The sequence below is a fragment of the Lissotriton helveticus genome, chromosome 1_1, assembly GCF_964261635.1.
Source record: "Lissotriton helveticus chromosome 1_1, aLisHel1.1, whole genome shotgun sequence".
In the NCBI taxonomy this organism is placed as follows: Eukaryota; Metazoa; Chordata; class Amphibia; order Caudata; family Salamandridae; genus Lissotriton; species Lissotriton helveticus.
In genome coordinates, this window is record NC_136057.1 from 612,704,729 (window position 1) to 612,725,247 (window position 20,519).

General features: G+C 41.0%; 1 protein-coding gene across 2 annotated transcripts in view; it reads left to right on the plus strand.

Annotated features, from left to right (window-relative positions):
* Positions 1-20,519, plus strand: part of LOC144770262 (uncharacterized) — an 825,923-nt gene that overhangs the window by 617,870 nt on the left and 187,534 nt on the right. For both annotated transcript variants that reach the window (XM_078654631.1, XM_078654641.1), the window contains 3 exons: positions 4,965-5,088; positions 13,806-13,855; positions 17,836-17,914. In XM_078654631.1, coding sequence (XP_078510757.1) covers positions 4,965-5,088; positions 13,806-13,855; positions 17,836-17,914 — 253 coding nt within the window. The remainder of the gene's footprint in view (positions 1-4,964; positions 5,089-13,805; positions 13,856-17,835; positions 17,915-20,519) is intronic.

The window sequence follows — 20,519 nt, forward strand, 5'->3', positions numbered from 1 at the left end:
ATAAGCACACAGAAAAAAAAGTCAGTAGGCATTGCAATTTTTGCATCATTTTACTTAGCTATTTTTCTTAAACTCACTAAATATCATCCTATTTTACCTATTTTGGCAGCTCTATATCAATTCGTAAAAAACATCTAAAGATTGACCAAATGTGATATATATTGTTTGGAATAATTTGTTCACATTCATTAAATTGCGCTCATATAATTAGCAAATCTACACTGGACTGCTAACTCCACCTGCTACATGGGAGTACACTGCTGAAGTCATAAAACATTGGTAAACTTTCAGTGAACCCAAGTTTCACATTCGAGACTGACTACACCCAAGCATAACTAAAACCCACGTAACCCTGTTCTAAGTCAGATTTCCTGGATCTGGATGTGCTGTTGGTGTAAGAAGTGTGTGGGGAGGCAGGGGGAGCAGAGGAGCAGGGATTGGCTGGCTGAAGCACACAAATCTTGAGTAGTTGAGTGCGGTATTATGGATGAATGCAATGGTGAAATTCTGCTCAACACTGTGGTCCGACATCAGAGGGCAGTGGACTGCAGCAGAGTGGTGGCAGGCCATCTGCTGAACGTTTCCAAATAGTTCTCCATTGCAGCAAAGGGCTGCTAAACTGTCCCTTTAAAAAATAACAATGACAATGAGTAATGAGTAATGAGTAATGAGTTTCACACTTTAAAAAGACTATCAAAGTTCTGAGTCTGAGACATTCACCACCGCTGTTAGTCCTCTCAGCTTAAGGGTGGTCTTCCTCCAAACTTTGTACGTGATTTCTTATGGCGGTTGTCACGCCATAAAAATGCTGATGGTGAGCAAACTAAGGGGTCCTAACAGGGCCCCCTGTTGCCTCAGGGCCTGGGGATACATGCAGAGGCGCACATGGTGTTCATAGATGTTTGCCATACTAAGCTTATGACTTTGCTATGTGAAGACAGGACATTTTTGGGGTGGGGGGGTTATTCAGGCCACTAGATAGTCAAAGCATGTCACATTACAGCTCTAGTAATCTGTGTTTTAATGCTTCAATGCCACATGCAATCTTTAAAAAAACAGTGTAGTATCCCAACAATTTGCAAATGCAGATATCCATAGAACTGTAGGTGAGCACGACAAATATACTGCACTTGTTTAGGGAAATAATTTGAATGAAAATATAGTAATTTACTGAAAAGAGGTTTGCACATCCACCCCATCCATGTTATTGGCAACAAAATGTTATTAACACTGGGCCCTCCTTAGGAGTCATTTCTGCAGATGTGGTGATCCTTCGTGTGATCCAGCTACAGATGTTACTACTCATTCATTACAAGTGAAAATATAGGGTGGCACACGCTCTGGCCTAATCATCTGTTACATTTACTGATTGGGATACCATCTTTTTGATTAATATGAGTACAGTCATTTACTCAAATCAATAGCCCTTAACAAGATAAATATTAGATCAAATTCACATATTAGACTATTTATAGCCAGCCCCCTATTATACTTTAGTTAACTTTTGTAGAAAGAATTATAGCGAGAACATTATAAGTAAGGTACACACTATACTAGGGCCTGTATTCGTGATCAACCGATGCCGGCAGCAGCAATGTAATCATTCACTGGACAAGGGGAATGATATGCTCTAGTAAGATTGTGATCGAGTTTTTAGCAGATGTACAATGACAGCTTTGCTCTAATCATTCTCGTTCACTGTCAGTAGTGTTCCTGGGTTGGTGGCAGGGACATTCCTAGTTTATGCTTGATATGGAGGAACTCCCTTACATATATGCATAATATAATGTGTATTTGTAAAGCTCGCTTTCACCTGTGGGCATCTTGGCACTGAATTTCATGTTTATTGTTACCCAACTCAATGGTACTCATTTTATCGACACCAGAAGGATGAAAGGCTCTGGACCCACCAGAATTTGAACCTGTTCCCATGAGGTCAAACATAGGCTCCTGCAGTGGAATCATTAGTCCACTAAGCACCCAGACCCGGCTTTCACAAACAGTTCGGTAGGCATTGCAAGTTGTGGTGTCTGGACAGTCACCGTTAGCAGTCTGTTCAGAACAATGTTAGCGGTTTTTAATCATGAATGCAAGGGTAGTCTTACATAAGGTAGACCTTAGTTTGAGGCCTGAGGGATGCGATGCTATAGGGCCCTGAAAACCTACAAGTGTCTAGTCATAGATTCCGGTGGAATTTAGGAGAGAAGGGGATTGCTGTGAAACAACCATAAATTGACTCCGGTGTGCTTATCCATCAGAGAAAGAGGTTGGAGTGAAAATGGGGGTCCAGCTAGTGATTACATTGTACTCCTTGTAAATACTTTTAGGGAATTTGGTGATAGTTTTCTAGTCTAAACTAATGGAGCAAACAAAGCTATTCTGATGAAAAAAAAGTCATTTTACGGGGTGTGGTTCCAGAAGATCCTTGTCAGAATTACATCTTAAATATTAAATATTGTGGCCTAAATATCATTTACAAATATATCTCCACACTGGAGTTAATTTCAGAAAATCTACTACTACTGCAACACTATTGTGTTACCATTTTTAGGACACAATATTTATGTTAGACAATATTCTGACATACAACACTTTAAGTGCACTGGACAATTTGATTGTTCTATTCTCATGAGCAATTTGAAACTTTCGTTCTTAGGTCTCAGTTAGAGAAAGTTTTACTGAGGAAGACCTATTGTTTCCAATAGATAATATATATCTAGAGTGGTCTTAGGGTTAGTCTCTCGTACATGATTGGATGGTGCTGCTGTTTACCCTCGAAGGGGCTGATTACGATCTCGTTAGGAAGGCCTCCAGATGGGTTCTGGAATGAGCAAATCCGATTCGGAGCCTATGTTTCTTACCAAATCTTCCCCTAATACGAATGACCAAGTACGATGTGAAGATCTCATCCGTGTCAACCAACTAGTTTCCGAACCTGATCCTGTCAGTCCAACTCGTTCGCAGCCGAATCGTGCCGCACAATGGAGCTGGCTTCTGAACGAGTGAGCACGCTGCATGATTCGGAAAGCCGTATCGACTCGTCTCAGTGACACAAAACAGCTCTGGCAATCAGACTTTGGGGGGCCGTAGCAGGCCCTCTTCACCCGGGGCCCTCCAAATTGGTCCCCTGGGGGTACCAATGGGTCCCCATTTTCCATGCATTGACAGTGTGGCGGCACCCCAGGTGTACGCTTTTCCTTACCCACCCCTTTTTGCTTTGTGAGACTGTGTACGTGTTCAGTATACAGGATCTCATAGAGTTAAAGGGGAGACCGAACGAACCAAGTCCGTCACCATACGGGTGCATCAGAATCGGTCGCTCGGACTCATGAAGCACAATTTGCTAGGAAAGCCCTCCCGATCTGAGTTGTACGGAGGGCTTTCCTAGCAAGATCGTAATCACCCCCTATTTCTGCTCTCGATTCATTGCTTTTCTACATATTTTTGTGTTTGTCCTACTCAAGAGCATCCCAGTTTTGCAGCATTACAATTGGATGTTTATTTCCTTCCTATGCTAACTTGAATGGAATTTATCATACAGCACTCCACTAATGCTTATGTGTTTCCTTACTGTCTCCTCTAATTGTACCTCTGCCCCATATGCTCGCTCCTTCCTTCCATTCCACTCCCTGCACCCTTACACAATTTATCATGCTCCCAGCACTACAAGTTTATTTATTTAGTTTTTAAAAAGGCTAATAACTGTTTCTGGGCCATTTGCTTCCTTTTTAATATGTGCACTTTGTTTTCACTTTATTTTACCTCTTAATTTACTGATATACCATGTCCCGCTGCCATGTTAGAACATCAAAGTATGATAGCAAAATGATCACCATGCGTCAAGTATTTTTGACACACATGCAACATGTCATGACACAGTTGTGCACATGCGTCATAATACAATGAATTTCCAATTTATCTGTATAATGAAGCATAATTCTGCCTATATAATATCATCAACTGTTCTTCCGTACACGTTTAAGGGTCACAGGTCAGTCGGCTGCACCCTTTGCGGGTCTGTCTGGGCCACTGGATTCCCAGTGTGCGCGTCCGTTCCGCGATGTGTATGCTGTGGGACTTGATTACCATCAACTTACCTTTCTGTCAGGCATGCAGGGATGCCATCCCTTCTCTTGTAGAGTAGCACTGATATACCATAACATGATATTTTGGTTGCTATATCTCCCCCAGGCTGTTCTTCATGTGCAATGGTTGAATTGCAGTTAAACTCGAACCATATCAACAGCTGCTAAGCCATGCAACAGGTAAGCTAGGGAAATATTTACACCCATGGATACCTTAATGCAGTTGTAGTAGTTGCATGCAGCTTTAACAGCATCTGACCTTGAGCCATAATCTGTGTCAGTGGTTATACACCATGCCACAGTACGTTACAGAGTAATTCTAAATGGATACAGAAAGGTAATGGGGATCCAGCAAGTGTTGTGTACTGGCTTGATGATAGCACTGCTCCATGTGAGCTGTGAGTATAAACAAACGAGGTAGTTAACTTAATTACATATATTCCATAACTATATTTGCTCAAGTTTATGAAAAGAGGTTCGTTTTAAAAATGAAAGAACAAATTAAACTCAAATGATAGTTATTAAATCTTATTCGTGGCACTTGATGGATTGGATTTTGTAATGTGCTGGGGAAATGGGAACCGAACTACAATTGAAACATAAGTGGAGGCTGTAAGTCTAATTACGAACATTAGACATCAAGAATTAAGGAATGTGCAAATAGGACCACGCAAGTGTTTTTAAGCCTTTATTTATGGATTGGCCATGAAAAGTGGGGAAGTTTTTTTTATGTATATTCATTTTAATTGTAAATATTTATTGGTACAGATAAAAACATGTTCTATTATTGTTGTGTAAGATACACACTGACGTCATAACGTTTGGCGGATGTATTTATTAAGGACCATCACTATTCAAAGTGTAATAATTGTATTTCAGATCTAGAAATGAGCGGGGTGACTTTGGAGCACCCCAAGCATCAAGAGGAAAGCCATCCGGCAAACGGCACAAGACAAGCCAGGCAGCCCAAGAGGATTTGGAATGGCAGAGAGCTAAAGAAAAGGTAATGTCGCGATTAACTACCAATAATCTTTATGACTCACATCCTGACCTTCCTCGCGTGTTAGGGCTGTGACTGGGAAGTCTGGTGTGGTGGTACCAGATCTTACAACAAGCGGTAGGAGAATGAGCAGCCATAGATGATTAGGCTTCATTGTACCTTCAATCATCAGAGCAGGGTCTGAGGCATTTTGTTTTTTCTGGAAGCTCGGCAAGATTGCCATTACAAATGACATTCCCCAATTGTTTGTAACTGTATTTACTTTATAACTGCAGTCGACATAGCTCATTGTTGGAATAGATAGATGTCAACCAAGATGTCTTCAGAGCAGTCATGCAAACAAATGTTCCCAATGTGGTCCTTATAAAGATTGCAGTTACTGTGGCAGCTGCTGATGTCCGGATGGATGGCGAGTTAAGTTGTATCAATAGTTGGAATTCAAAGCAATGTAGGCGTGATCTAAGATTATAGTCTCCATTTGAGGATAGTCCATTCAACTTAAAATGTTTGGGGGTTTTGGGAGGTTTGCGGGATGCTATTGAAGTGAAGTGGCAATGCTGTTGGGACCAAACACCTTAGCATTGCAGATGTTTGTGGGGCATGATGCGTCTTTGAAAAATGGGCCTTCAAAAAGCGTATGCCTCCTTAAGGTCAGTCAACATCAATAGACTTACAAGGAGCTCTATCCTAAGGTCCAACTAGTGGACAAGTAGCAGCCTTCCTAAGAAAGTTTCTTATCTTGAATGGTTTATAGTAGTGTCTGTTCACAACACTTATAACCCTTAGCCATGAAATGCAAATATATGCGAGTTTTTTAATATAAAGACAGCATTGTTTAGATAACATGAGCACCCATGGGTAAAAATTAAACATATTTAAATATATATTTGTAATTCTTTACCCACTTACAACTACTTAGAGATCAGGAATGAAATGCATTTTTGGTCATCATACAATACATGTATTTACAACTTTCTAAAGGATGGAGTAAAACATGCTCACTCAGAATCCTATCTGGAGCGCAGGATACCCTCGAGCAAAGTGGTGAAAAGATCACAAGAGGTGAAAATCTGTGAAGTTTGAGTCTAGAGAGAGCAATGCCCACAAACAAATATGAATGCACAGAGAAGCATTTGTCATTACTCAATGTCTCGCTTAAAGTTTAACCTCTCTTTCAGTCCTCCAGTTGCACATTGTGACAATGGGACCTTTTCACTAATATATCCCGTTATATCAACCTTATCTTCTCTCTGGGCACCTAGAGACGCTGTCGCTCTGGAAACAACATGCGTCTACCTACAAAACCCACCCATGCAAGAGACAAGTGGATATATATTGTTCTCTCTAGAGAAGGGTCCTAAAGTTATGTTTTTTTCTTGATACTGAAATAATCCCATCTAGATCTATTTCTGTTGCCACATGTGATATCTTATGCTAAATACTCAGAAATATTCTCATTGAGGTGCTGGTAAAGTACCCCTTGCCCACTGCTCCTTCTATGGCATTGAACACCAACTGATTCTAAAACTAGTTCCCTAAGTGAAAGCAACTTGGTGACAGCCTAGACTTGCCTCGGATAAATCCCGCAGCCAAGCTCAACTGAACGTTTAGAAATCATGTCACAGACTTGTAAGAGACATTCGTATTGATGCCAAAACCGCTTTGTTGATGCAAATCACAACTGCCACTAAACAAACATTGTAATTTATTCAGAAATTCCCAAAGTACCCAAATAATCATCAAATTCAATTACATCTAAACATATGTCTTTCCTAACAATAGCCTCAGACTTCAACAATATATTCACCGACAAATCCAAGCTCTACAAAATGCATATTTGCCAAGCTCTCCAATCACTTACACACATTCAAAGAAGCTCATTCCCACCAGCCTAATGCTTATTCCTATGAACCAAACGAAGATCTATGCACTCATGTCTCAAGCATTAAGCACTGCATTCATGTCTGCCTGGTCAAAGAATACACCAGTATCCTCACCCACCTGCCCAGTGACTCAAATATTTTAAGCATCATGCCTTGGCCTTTGCTTACAAAAGGATTTTCTCAGAATATCCTTGTTCTCTGAATTTCTTGAGTGCATTAGTGTATTCCTATATTCAATCTCATACACTTTAACCCTACTACAGTTTCTCTTGTTCTCAAATGTGGTTCAAAGGTATCTGGCTGACAGCGCCAGTCTCTCAGAGGTGAGAGGATATCACCTGGGGTCTGTATCACTTGCTGGAGAAGCCATATTTGTGTCCTGATGCACCTACTTGCTTAGGAAAGGGAAGGTGCCTGCCAACACTCCAGGAGAATTGTCGGTCAAAGAGTAGCGAGATTCAACTTGTTCACGGTATCTGTAGGGAACCCAGAAGAGAAGACAAAGTAGAGAGATATGCTGTATCCTAGTGTCAGGAGGCCCATGGTTTCTCTCCTTTATGGCTTCTGGTAGGCATGGCTGGACTGACCAGCAGGGCAAGCGGGCTATCCCCCGGAAGGCTGGATTCACAGGAGGCTGGTTTTGGCACTTGGAGGCTGGTTTCAGCGTTCATGATGGGTGGTGCATGGTACGCGATCCCGACAACAACTTGAAAGGGTTGCTCTCGTTTTAGTGCACATCAGCATGTCTGCACAGGGGGGCTGAATTTATCATTTTTGCCAGCACAGTTTTAAGTTCCCATTCTGGCCCAACTGGTAGAAGCCAGAACTCTGTGACTGTGGCCATTCCTAATTGCACAGCAATCTTCTGAGTACTCTGCGGAGCACCGATTCTTTGGCCTAAAAGAACCTGGAATAGTAACAACAGGTTGTGTCTCGCATTTATATATAAAAATCAGACAGGAGTTGCGTATCCACTGTGTGATGCTGTACAACAAGTTCATGGTGGTTCTCTTTTCAAGTGTCCTTTTCAGGCAGTTCTCCAGATACAACCTTTACATACAGTAAAGATTCACTCATCAGGGTAGTCTCCAACCTGAAACATTCAAAACACTCCCTGTCATCAACCAAACCGAAAGAGTAATCAGAGGGTCATCAACCAAACCGAAAGAGTAATCAGAGGAAAATTTAAGATCATATCTCTTCTAAGTGTTCCCTCTACTTGCACAGTCAGCAGTCCCATTTCTCACTCCTACATCATTCCAGGCAGCAATGTTAAGCCCCTTCCTGCACAAAAACAGCCCTGCCTTAAACACAGGCACCCTGGGACCATGGTTCAAGGGTGCCTGAATTGGCGCTAAGCTGCCAAAAGGGGGCCAGAGAAAGGGAAAAGTACAGGACTGCACTGTATTTGATAAATATGGCACATTCCTGCCATTTCCTTGTGACATACTTGCTGTGCTGCGCCACAAAATACATAAATATGTCCCTTGTTTTTTTGACTAATGATATTATGTCACTGAACCTGTCTCATTTATTAAGACAGTAGTGTTAGGGCAGCCACTCCTTTTGAGAGTCCTGTTTCAAGCAGAGCATTCTGAGGGCTGTTCCCCCCATTAATAGCATCTCTAATTCTCTCTATTTTCTTGTAGTTCTTTACATATTTTCCAAGTGCTGGACTGTTCATATTGTAATTTCAATCCCTCGATAGCGCACGAGAGGGATCTCTGACACACCGCTTTATCATAACCAAAGGCTTGTATAACCTTGAAAGTGTTCTGGATGGCATGACCCCTGTTTTAACAAGAAAATTATTCCTGCAATGGAGATATGGGACCCTTCTGTTGTTTTCTTTTACCAAAGCAGGGTCCTGCCGGTCTCCCACTGAGATGTGCCCGGCATGTGAACATTTGAAGGAGAACGAGGTGCATGTGATTTTCTTTTGCCGAGCCTACCAGAAAAGCAGGAAATTTTGGCTCGTCCCCCTCCTAAAAAACTTGGGTTTTAGAACATTTTTACCTGCTTATAGATTTTTAAAGACAGACTTATCGCCGCCAATTGTCTTCGCTTTGGCAAAATTTTTAACGGCAATGTGGCACACTCGAACTCGATTGTTAAAGATGACTGGAGATTCTTGAAAACTTTTTGATTCCCTGTTACCCCCTTCTATTAGTATTCTCCTTTTTAAATTTCCCATGTATCTAACAGTAATGACTTACTTATGTTCTGCGATTTTATCTAAATGTGGTATTTTGTATATCTTTTATGGTCTTTTATGATCTTGTGATCGAAATAAAGATTTCAAATGGTAATTTCAATGGTTTAATATGTTTCCAATGCATTTTGTTCTTAAATTTGATTTACTCTAAAAAAAGGTGTTGGTATGTTGTTGGAGGTCACCTCAAATGAGAGATTGAGTGGCATCCCATAATAAAGACATAAATATGCCCCTTGGTTTTTTGACTAATGATATTATGTCACTGAACCTGTCTCACTTATTAAGACAGTAGTGTTAGGGCAGCCACTCCTTTTGATAGTCGTGTTTCAAGCAGAGCATTCTGAGGGCTGTTCCCCCAATTAATAGCATCTCTAATTCGCTCTATTTTTTTGTAGTTCTTTACATATTTTACAAGAGCAGGATTGTTCAATGCATTTTTTCTTAACTTTGATTTACTCTAAAAACGGTGTTGGTATGTTGTTGGAGGTCACCTCTGATGAGAGATTGAGCGGCATCCCATAATAATGACCAGGAGACATCACAAGTAACACTCCCTTGGAAATATATTCCAGTGCCTCTCTAATCAAGCCCCTCAGTACTGGAACACAAAATGGTATGACACTCATTCACAACTATCTGATAGGTGGGTTCCACTCATAGTAGAGGCATAAGACTGCAGCATTGGGCCATTATCTGACTGACCTCTGTAATAGAAACCAACCAATCCTTGAGAAAGACGTCTTAGCATTAGAATAGATTCACTGTTTTTTCCATTGTAAAATCTAAACATATCAATGTAACCCAGGTCTCCACTCCCTGTCATCTACAGTGAGAGGTGTGGGAGGCGGGGAGTGGGGGAGAGGGTTAGGCTGAATGCATATGACTGAACTACTCTAGAGAATGGTTGCAATGCTACCTTCATGTCAACTCCCCACCTGTAAGTCTCCCCTTGTAAAATCTGCAACCAAAGGAAACAATTTAGCAAATAATATTTCTTACTTTATTTCTGTCTGTGTCTGGTGAATATGGTCACTAATCTCTCACCCAGTCAACCCTTCAGATCTAGAATATTTATGTCTTTATATCGGAGAGCAACATCTAATCAGAAACTAATTCTCTAACAAAAATTATTGCCATGCCTATATCTTTATTAGAAGCTGAAGAGTGGTATTGGTGTGGATAGAGATGCAACTTCAGCCTAGAACAATCTATTTTGCAAAAATGGATTCTAACACTATAGCCATTTCAACACGGCCCTCCTTTTCCGATATAATATTAGTCTGTGAATATTAAGAGTATGTTATTCAGAGCCATCAATCAAAGTATGAAGTCTTATAATATTCCATTACCTTGAGTAACAAAAGTATCCACGACCGAGGCAGATCAGAAGGTTGATCCCAATGCTGTATCATTTATTGGGTAAAGGAGCCATGCAGTTTTGAACCATATTATTATTAATGATTTTTACTATTAATTTCACACGTGCATGTTATAGAACAAATAGAAGTGGCAAAAACCTGCATCAAAAACAATAACCAATAGTAACACGTAAGTTTCATCTCAACATCAGACAGTTAATAAAATGTGACTGCAGCAAACTAGTCTCTGCCAAGTCTTCAGCAGCCTCCTCAATATAGAAGATATATATATAAATTCCAGTTCTGTATCATCTAAGTCCTTAGAAAACAAGTAGGCAATATCTTAACCAATTGGGATTTCTAAGTGTAAGAGAAAAGTAACTCTTATTATCAGAGTAGTCCAGAAGGGATTTAAATGGCAACATCAATTTGGTACAGTAAGGCCAACAGGGTACTCAAGTGTCAGAATCAGCCACCATCGTAGAAGAATATCTCTTTGGCTCTCTAGCCTTCTTCTTTTTGTTAGAACGCTGTCTCTGCCATCCCTCCACAAAGGTGTGGTCTTCTGGGGGCGCACAGGTTTTGTTTGGATAGTTTCAGGATTTTCACCACTTCTTCTCTGGTTTTTACTGGGTACCAATTCTCATTGGGAGTTTTCATTTTGAAGATATAAGGTGACATCTCTAAACTCTCTCCACCTGTTGAGTGTATAGAGTGACACAGGTTGAAAAATTGAAGTAGCATTTCCCTCGAAAGAGATGGTGTCTAATCTTCATGCTACAGCAAGAATGTCCTCTTTGATGGGGAAGAATGACCTATGCCAATGTTATTAGTAATCTGAAATTGTTCTTTAGATGCGTTGTAGCATCATTGGCATTGTTTGCGTTAGTTTCTCAAAGTGCACTTTGAGCTCAGTGATCAGCACTTTTAATTCCTCTAATTCCTAAGTTAGTGCCCTGAGAATGGATTTCAGAGTACTCCAGTATCAGTTGCTTTGCTAGGTGATGCTGTCTATTTTTTCTGACACACCAGCATGATTGTGGGCCTACTGAACCACAGAGAGCCCCAGGAAGAAACTAGAATTTACATTTTTTGAAGATAAAGTTCTAGCTGAGAAAAGGGACTTTGGGAACTCTTGGTGCTTTGCGATAATATCTTCCTAAATTTTTGAATCAGGAGTTAAATATCCCCTTTTAATGACGATGCTTGCATATTTCCAAGGATAGAAGTCTATGTTGATGTACTGTCACTCGGACCAGAGATGGTTCTTATCTCTCTCCCAGACGATTTCTGATTAGAAAATGCTTCTTCCATTGAGGGAGTAGTTTTTATTTTTGGTAAAAACCACTGAAGCTGATGTAGAGTTTCCTCTTGTCTATTTTAAATAAAATAGTTAGCAACAGTATACATATTTGAATGGATTGGTGCCAACAAGATAGTGCCAGTCAGATCAATTGAAGCACATACTGTTCTGGCCGTTCAATTTGGTTTGTCGATGGTAGTAGAAACAAAAAACAAGAAGCAAGCAAAAGCTGTCAATGTATTAAAGAGGGTAATTTATGTGATTTTAATCAAGGCTCTTGTGAGAAGAGCCCTATAAAAACATTCTATTCTTCGTGCTCCTACCCACCCCTTGCTTATCAGACTACAAAAACAGAAATATGTAAATTACTCTGCTCACATTTCAATCGATCCACCATTCAAGACTAGGTATATGCAAAATTTGAGAAGAGAAAAAGAAACAAAGGACATGGCGAGGATTAGCCACCCCTCAGGGTCTTTGCTATGTGCTGCTCCAGCTTTGTTGCATGTGGGACATAATAATCCCCTGGCAATCCAACCACTGCCTGATCAGAGCAAATTTGGAGGCTCGGACTGCATCGCTTATCCCACCCTACGTTTCCTGATGTTTTTATGCAACTTCTTCCTCCGAGGTATGTCTCTGATGGGGAACATCCATTACAACACGGGTTTTACACGGCAGTGCCATTACAACGAGGGTTTTACAATGCAAGTCGATACCACCACTTGCGCTGGAGGGCGCTCTAGACTAAGGAATAGTAGATTTACTATTCCAACACATTCCCTACTATACGTAGGCTGGTGTTGGAATAGTAAATCTTACTATTCCTACGTCCAGCACCCTACAGCGCAAGTCGTAGTAACGACTTGCGTTTTAAAACCCTTGCTGTAATGGTACTGCGGTGTAAAACCCGCGTTGTACCGTCATACATCCGTCTCTGATTAGCACATCGGCACTCAGCACCAGCGCCACAGTCAGCTGCTTTGTTTCGAAATTATTCGGGAGCGAGTCTGCTTAACTATTTCATCCTCCAGAGAGAATTCTTTTTGGGCACTCCAGCTATGTTCCTGTGCCAGCCTTGGTAACCATTTTGAGTTGATGCAGAGACAGGGTTTGGGGTATCTTCCATGTCAAATCTGCGAGGATTTAAGTAATCTAAATGATTAACATTTGCACCATCCAGATGCACCGCTGTTTGTTAATGCAATATTAAATTCTTGGTCTGACTAGACTACTTTCTTCCAGAACTGGCGGGCCATTCTCAGAGCCTGCCCACCAAAGTTCAGTGAAGAGATACCCAAGTGTGTGTGTGCCATGGCCACGTCCCTCTGTAATTGACACACTTTAACCAAAATTGCATCTATTTCCATTTTGAAAACATTTGCAATTTCACCCACACCTAGTAAGAGTCAAAGCTCTAGGTGACATTGCATATATCAACACCAGCGCCACTCTAAATGTGCTCACTCAAATGTCTGCTTTTCTATCAAAGTCTTTAGGCGTAGGATTAGCACCTTGATGGGCAGTCTCTTTGAGTTCACACCCTCAGCACTCTATTACAGAGTGAAATGAGGTAGAGAAATGTTGGGTGGAGTTGCCATTGTTACCCTTCTCATAGGTATTAGGAAAGGATGAAAGGTCTCACTGCTCTCCTGGAATGCTTCACCCTCTTCCGTATAATGGTGAGCTAATCGTGAGTTGAGGTGAGTTGAGCAGTGAACTATACTATATTCAAACCACAGTATCACATGTTTCTGGTTCGGTTTCCATCTTCAGGTGAACAATGTTTTATAATTCCTGCCTCCACCTACCCTATGAAAAAGCCAGCACGTAATTGCTTTGAGAAACTGCAGAATGTCTAACTGGATCTAATCTGTTGTTTCTCTGCAAACCAAAGCGATGTTGTTTGAGAGAAATGATCAGTTATTGACAACATGTCTGTTTACTTTTCTGTGCTTTAGATCGAAGAGTTCCTCGACTTTCCAGGGATAGCTTCGGGCAAGGCATTTAGGTAGGTCACTTTCATGAAAACATTGTGTTGTTCTTTATGTCATTTTGCGAATTACCTAGGCAAGGCCTCATGTGGCAGGTCAATTAAGCCTCATAAAACAAGCTCTGCATTCACACGTTAGATTGTGATCATTCTTGCCTGTAATGCAAGGGATTGTATCAAGATGTCACCACACAAAATGTATTCATGTGTATAATAAATCAGCCACTAAGCTCACATGTATTCCTCTGAGGCAACAGCTGAACAACCGACACTCTAGATCTAAAAGCAGCGAATTAGTACATTACCACCCAGACAGATCCAAAAAGTGGCATGAGCATTCACCATTATAGAATATCATTGTAGATTTTGGTTTATTAAACAATCATTTATTGTGACTTAAGTTAAATGAAAGCTACGCATGGTCCAGTTCCCTCATGGGCATAGGTTCACCAAAATGCCAGGGGTAGCAGAAGTGACATCACACACTCTTCGACTTCAATAACATCACAGGGAACGTTGTCCCATGACCTCTGATACTGAATATTCCCAGGAAGTTGTGTCACATAGGCTTAGCCCTGATGATAGCACTATAACTGACATTGCTGAAGTTCGATAACTGCATGGTTAATATAACAGTACACCACAAATAAATGTCTATTTTAGATACTACCTATAATTTAGTTACAGTGGTGTTTTCATTAGCATATACCTTCGTGAGAAAAACATAAATAAATTATAGAGGGAGGCAAAAATATTTTTAACAAAACAACAGTACTTTTATTCATCTGAATATTAATTGATACTGACGCAGGCGATTCACAAAGGTAAATGAATTTGGAAACATACGTTTGTGTGTTAATGTACCTCAATTACACCTGCTAGGAACTCTCAATTAGATTCTTGGCAGTTCTAAGCCCCTTTACGGGTGTGGAGATTTTCACACATGTACAGAGTGCTCCACAGCCATAGACTCCACTCAAGGGGTGGGTCTGAAGGTAATCCTGAGTTCTTCAAGGCATGTTTTGCCTTGCACGTTTGTGCTAACCCACACAATATAATACATGTATAGGCATTCAATGAAACCCAACCATTCACCTATCCAGTATGGAAAGAGGTATATTTTTACTCCAGCCAAGCACACGTGTAAATATATTTTCAGGCCTGGGAGGAGTAACAAGAAACTAAAGACGTGCATTTGCAAAGGGCAAACTAGTCCCCCCCATTGGAGTTCTGTGTCACGAAGACCTCCGTACAGGGAGAATTGATTCCAAACTTGGAAATTATATGATTTTCAGTGGAATCTGCAAAGAAAACTGTGCAAAGTGCGGATTTTCACGCTGATTACAATCAGCACTGTGGAATTCCCAAAAATTACACTTAGATGTAGAGTTAAAAATAAGAATTCTGTTTTACTACTATTTTTTTACCCTCCATGAACTGAATAGGAGCTATTCTATTGGATTGTCATATAATACTGCTTATTGGTAGTATATTTTGATTCATGATCACTTGTAACTAAGTCTGGGACTGGTGTGGCTCACCGGTTAGAGGCGGCAGACACGGAAGCAGAGAACGGCCCGGGACCAGGGTTCAATTCCCGACGCGGCAGGGTCGTGGGTCAGCGGACTCGATAATTTTTGCCTCGGTGCCTACTCTAACCAGGGATCACACTCGGCAACTCTAGGCATTAGCTTGCCTCATCTCTACAACGGCCCCCCACATTCGTCGGGGATGCCTGGTTTCACCTTGGAGATACCCAGTAGGGACCATCTCACAGGGATAGCAAGGACGGGTTCCCCAGCGGTCTACAGCGCCACGACGCCTCAGGGCAGCAGTGCGCTTTACAAGACACATACATTTACATGACCTTCGCTCCTCTCGCGGAGTTTGAGGAGTTTTACGCACTTCCCGTTATGCAGAGCTCACGGAGTTCTGAAAATCTCCAGTCTGCTGATTTTTTTTACCTCGCTCGCACTCATCAACACCAAATTGGCGAGCGCGAGCAAGGATACTCCACCTCCCGGCAAGATTACTCCTCATTCACGCTCATCAACGTCAAGTTGGTGAGCGTGAGCGAAGCAAATCAACCGCCAGGTGAGATTTCGACAACGAGGGCTGTCGGATTTCTCAATGCGAGTGGCCGCGTATGCTTGCAACTGCTCGCGTTGAGAAACCGTCCATGGACCGAATATTAACTATTCTATTGTATTGGCATATATTACTGCTTATTGATCATATATTTTGATTTGTGATCATTTGTAACTAAGTCTGGGCAGCACCGCTTGCATTGAGAAACCATCTGTTTGTGTTAAGAAAGAGACGACTCGGGTAGAAAATCTCCTCAAGCAGCAGAAAGGAAGCAGCGCCCACTTGCTCTGTGCATGGTGCCATTAGCTATAATTTCACAGTGTGGACAAAAACTCGGCACTGAAAATTATCGTAAACAGCATTTTTTCGAACCCAATCTGCCGCTTGCGGAGCTCCAGGTAGCCAACCAGAGCATTTTTTGCATTTCGCAAACTCTGCCCAGGCTTACTTGTTATCCACTGTGAGTCATGTGTAGTACATAGGAAAAGATTTGGTTCAAACATGTCATTACTGAACAGTCGTTCTGGTATCAAGTTGGTTGAAAAAATGTTTTTACTTGTTGCTTTTTTTATTTAGTTGTGAATGTGCTTTGTGCTACTGAATTTATATATTTTGGTCACAAAGGTACTGCCAGTGGTTGCAAGGGGCATCTGCAACCACTGGTGACCCCCTAAAGATGCTCATGGTTTCCTTCCCCTAAAAGAATAGCGGAGTATATCATAGTTTTCACTGAGGAAAGCTTCAAATTTTGTTGAAATGAAAAATTCAAAAATCGAAACCTAAAGGTTAATATTGCACTACATACAATGTTAGAATACAAAAACACTCCATCAATCAAACCACTTTCTTATTCACCACAAAGCAGTTTGCCTTAGAGGCGATGGCATCAGATCTCCCTAGGTTATGTTTTGATGCACAATTATTTGAAAGTAATAAGGATTTATCAAACAATCACTTAGATAGAGCGCCTATGTCTCCCCATTAAAAAAACACATTCTTAGTCCATAGAATATTTTATGTAGAATATTTGACTATTCAGACATTTAAATCGATGAACTGACATATAATCCATGAACAGTCACAGAAGTTCAGTGCTGCACATTAAGCACGTCAGACTCCTTTGTGGAGTAACACCTAGTCGTGGTGATCACAAATATGTCATATGGTCCTGTGCTGCAATAGTAGTGCTCATTGTTTAATGGGCACTCCTTCAAAAGAGCAGACATCATTCCTGCTCAGATTCTTTGAGTGGAGAACAGCACCTCAGATATGCAAAGTAGAGCTACCAAAAGGAGAAACAGTTCAAGTCTATTTTTTTCTCTCCAGCAGGGCTGTCTAAACTTGCCGAGACTGACTATTGCCCTTCCAATGAGAGGTAACTCTAACTAGCCAAATCACAAGGCAAAGTAGAGGGGAACCTCCATCTTGTACTAAATTTGCCATTCTATGTCCATGGGAAGGACAACATGCACAGCACCCACAAAGTGTCTCACCTCAACATATAAGATGGAAGTGAAGGTCTTCATTAAGGCAAACTAGACCACTTTTACATGCAGGTGACTGGTAGACTCTGTCTCAGGGGTAGAGGTATAATGATCTATCCCCCTCACTAGAATCTTAGCGATCACCTTATCGTAGTCTGGTGAAGGGCATTAGTCTACCATAGATCAGGGAACATCTTGTGGCTCCCTGTGATCAGCGAGAAAGTAGCGAGTCCACATTTTTAAAACTTCTTCAGGAACTTCACAGGCTGTCAAGCTCACAGTCAAAAGACCAGCCAGGTATGAAAAAGGCAAACGGGCACACGTTTGCTAGAGACACAAAAACCTTCCTGTACTCGGCATGCAACGTGAACGTCAACTATTTATATGATCACAAAATTTTGAACTGATGCTTTGTTCTTTTTTCAGGACACTTATTGAGCTAAAAAGCTACAGTGAGAGAGAGGAATCTGAAAAGACAGAAAAAAGACCTCCACCATGTAACCCGGTAAAAATGTTTCCCTCTTCACTCGAAGTTTTAAGTACAACAGAAGTACAGAGATCAGAAATAATTTTTTCATGCAAAAAATACGTAAATTGTTCCTATTTTTGTGGAATTAAGTTTTCAGCAAATTAAAAAGCAAGGTCTTCATAGAAAATCCTTCTCTTGGAAATAATGGCCGATATTCTAAATGCTGGAGTAACTATGAATAAAATGCTACTTTTCTACATAGAATTTTAGAAAGGTATTCATCTATTATTTAGTTACTTTTTTGGTGTGATATTTTACACAACTTTCGTGCCCATTGTCCGGCTCATCTGTGGATTAATCATTATTCCTTACTATGAAGTAAAGCTGCCTTTTCCAAAAACGGAACTTTTGACAGGGTTGGCATATGTTTGGGAAAGCTCAGCAAGCATACATGCAAAAACATTCGCCTGCAAATTTCCATCAGTTCAGTCTACTGATCAGTTTAAGTGTGTTAATTTTGCAGACCTTTTTATCATTGGCCTACATTTGTGAATCATTAGAATTTCATACCTAGTCATATTTATATTTTTATGAGGCTTTTATGTAACACCGACATTATACTTCTACTTACCAGTAACAATAATGAGAATCAGCAATCACGGGAAGCCAGGCACTTAGCCGAAAAGAGAGCAGTTTAGGTGACCAGGCTGTTATGGGTCACTAGAGAGAGCTGTTGGGCAATGAAATTGAATTGAAGGAGAATAGGAGGGCATTTAGGTTTCTCAGAAAATCATTCTAACTCCATTCACTTAAGGGCATATTTATGGGAGTCTTGCGTCGTGTTTACAGCACATAATGTGATACATGTGCGACGCAAAACTCTGTGTCAGATTTATGAGGCCACGCAAAGCAACTCTGCATGGCTCTGAGTGGCCTCATCTATCTGGATTAGTGCAACGTAGTGCAAAACATTGCATTGCTCTACTCTGCCCAGGATAGGCATTCCATTGGTGTTGCGGTGGGTGTTCCCACACAACTCTAATGGATTTTTGACACATTCCCAGACTTACAAGTACTGGCAATACTGGGAATGTGCTGAAATCATACGCCTAATGAGGAGAAATATCTTTATGTCTCTTTTTATTTTCTTCTTTGTGTTTCACATAGAAAGAGTAAAAAGCCTATCAGGATTGTTTTTATGCAGGAAGGTTCGCCTTCCTGGACCAAAAGAAATCCTTCCTACAACACAGACACCCTTACACCATAGTGCAAGGGTGCATGCATTGGCCCCAGGCTGCCATCGCAACGTAAAAGTTCAGGAATGCACTTTATTGGATAGATACAGCACATTACTTCCATTTCCCTGTGACGCAGGCAGCGCAGCAAGGTGAATTGCTGTGCTGCCTGGTGCCACAAAAGTCATAAATATCCCCTTTAATGACCTACTAGGTGCAGAATAAATTTCTAGAAGCTAGTGAACATTCCTGAAGTTCTCTTTGGAAAGCAATACTTCAGTTGATGTGGCTCAGTAGTACAGCTGGCACAACAGAGCAGGCATGTAGTACTGGAATTTTGCACTTTTACTAATGAACATTGTGAACAGTTGCTTAGTATAGTCAGTGAGATTTTGATGGTGTGAATATAAAATTCCCCAATTGGAAAATCAGTGGGTTGCTTGGTGGTGGGGCGACTTGATCATGGTTTGAGATGTATTGTTTCCATAAAGAACAAGGTCAGCATTGATTTGTAATAGATGAGCCTCTGTGTAGAATGGCCTAGTAAGTGAAATACTATAGGTTGGAATGGTATCCTGAGTGATTGATACAGGTTAGACTGTTTGCTAGCATCCATCACACCACCTGTTGAGTTGCCAGCAGTATGTCTAGAAACACAAGACTGGTGCAGCTGTCCAAGCTTATTAATGTCAATGTTTGTGAATTCCAAAAAGTAGAAAATGTGCATCATTTAAATGAGTACTTCTATGGGTGTAGATTTACGACTTGTTTGGTAAACCGGTCACTATATACTTAAGATCTTGATCCAAAAAATTAACAAGTTATAATTTCTAATTGAAATGAGATTGTCAAGAAAAACTGACTCAGATATAGCTGACCTGACCCAGGACCCACACAGCCAACCACCAAACCAAAAATATATTTGTGGGGTGTCACACCCCAAACAGCCCCACTGAAGCTATGCCCCTGTCCACCCCACCTGGGTCCGGTAGTTCTCCCTGGGACTAATGTCTGCGGTCACGTATAACACAATGGCCTGGAAGTCTGTATCCTAGGATTGCTTATACTGAATGTACTTTCATTTCATGCACTCTTCTTCATCTCTGTTACAAGAACCATTGATGGTAGAGTTGTGAAATAGGTGCATGTGGGCAGGGCTTCATTTTACCAGTCCTTGCCTTTTACAAATCATTTTATCAAGTGACTGACACCCATATATACTAGACTTACGTCACAAATTGAGGAGTGAAAACAGAAAAGTTAATAGGACAAGCCAGAATGAGCCATGGGTCTGGCTTAGCTCTAAGAGTCCTTGTGTGAACAGAGCCAAGAAAATGTTTGGTGGGTACATCGTTCACAAACATAATATTAACGCATGATACAATCTCTTAAAAATTCCAAAATGG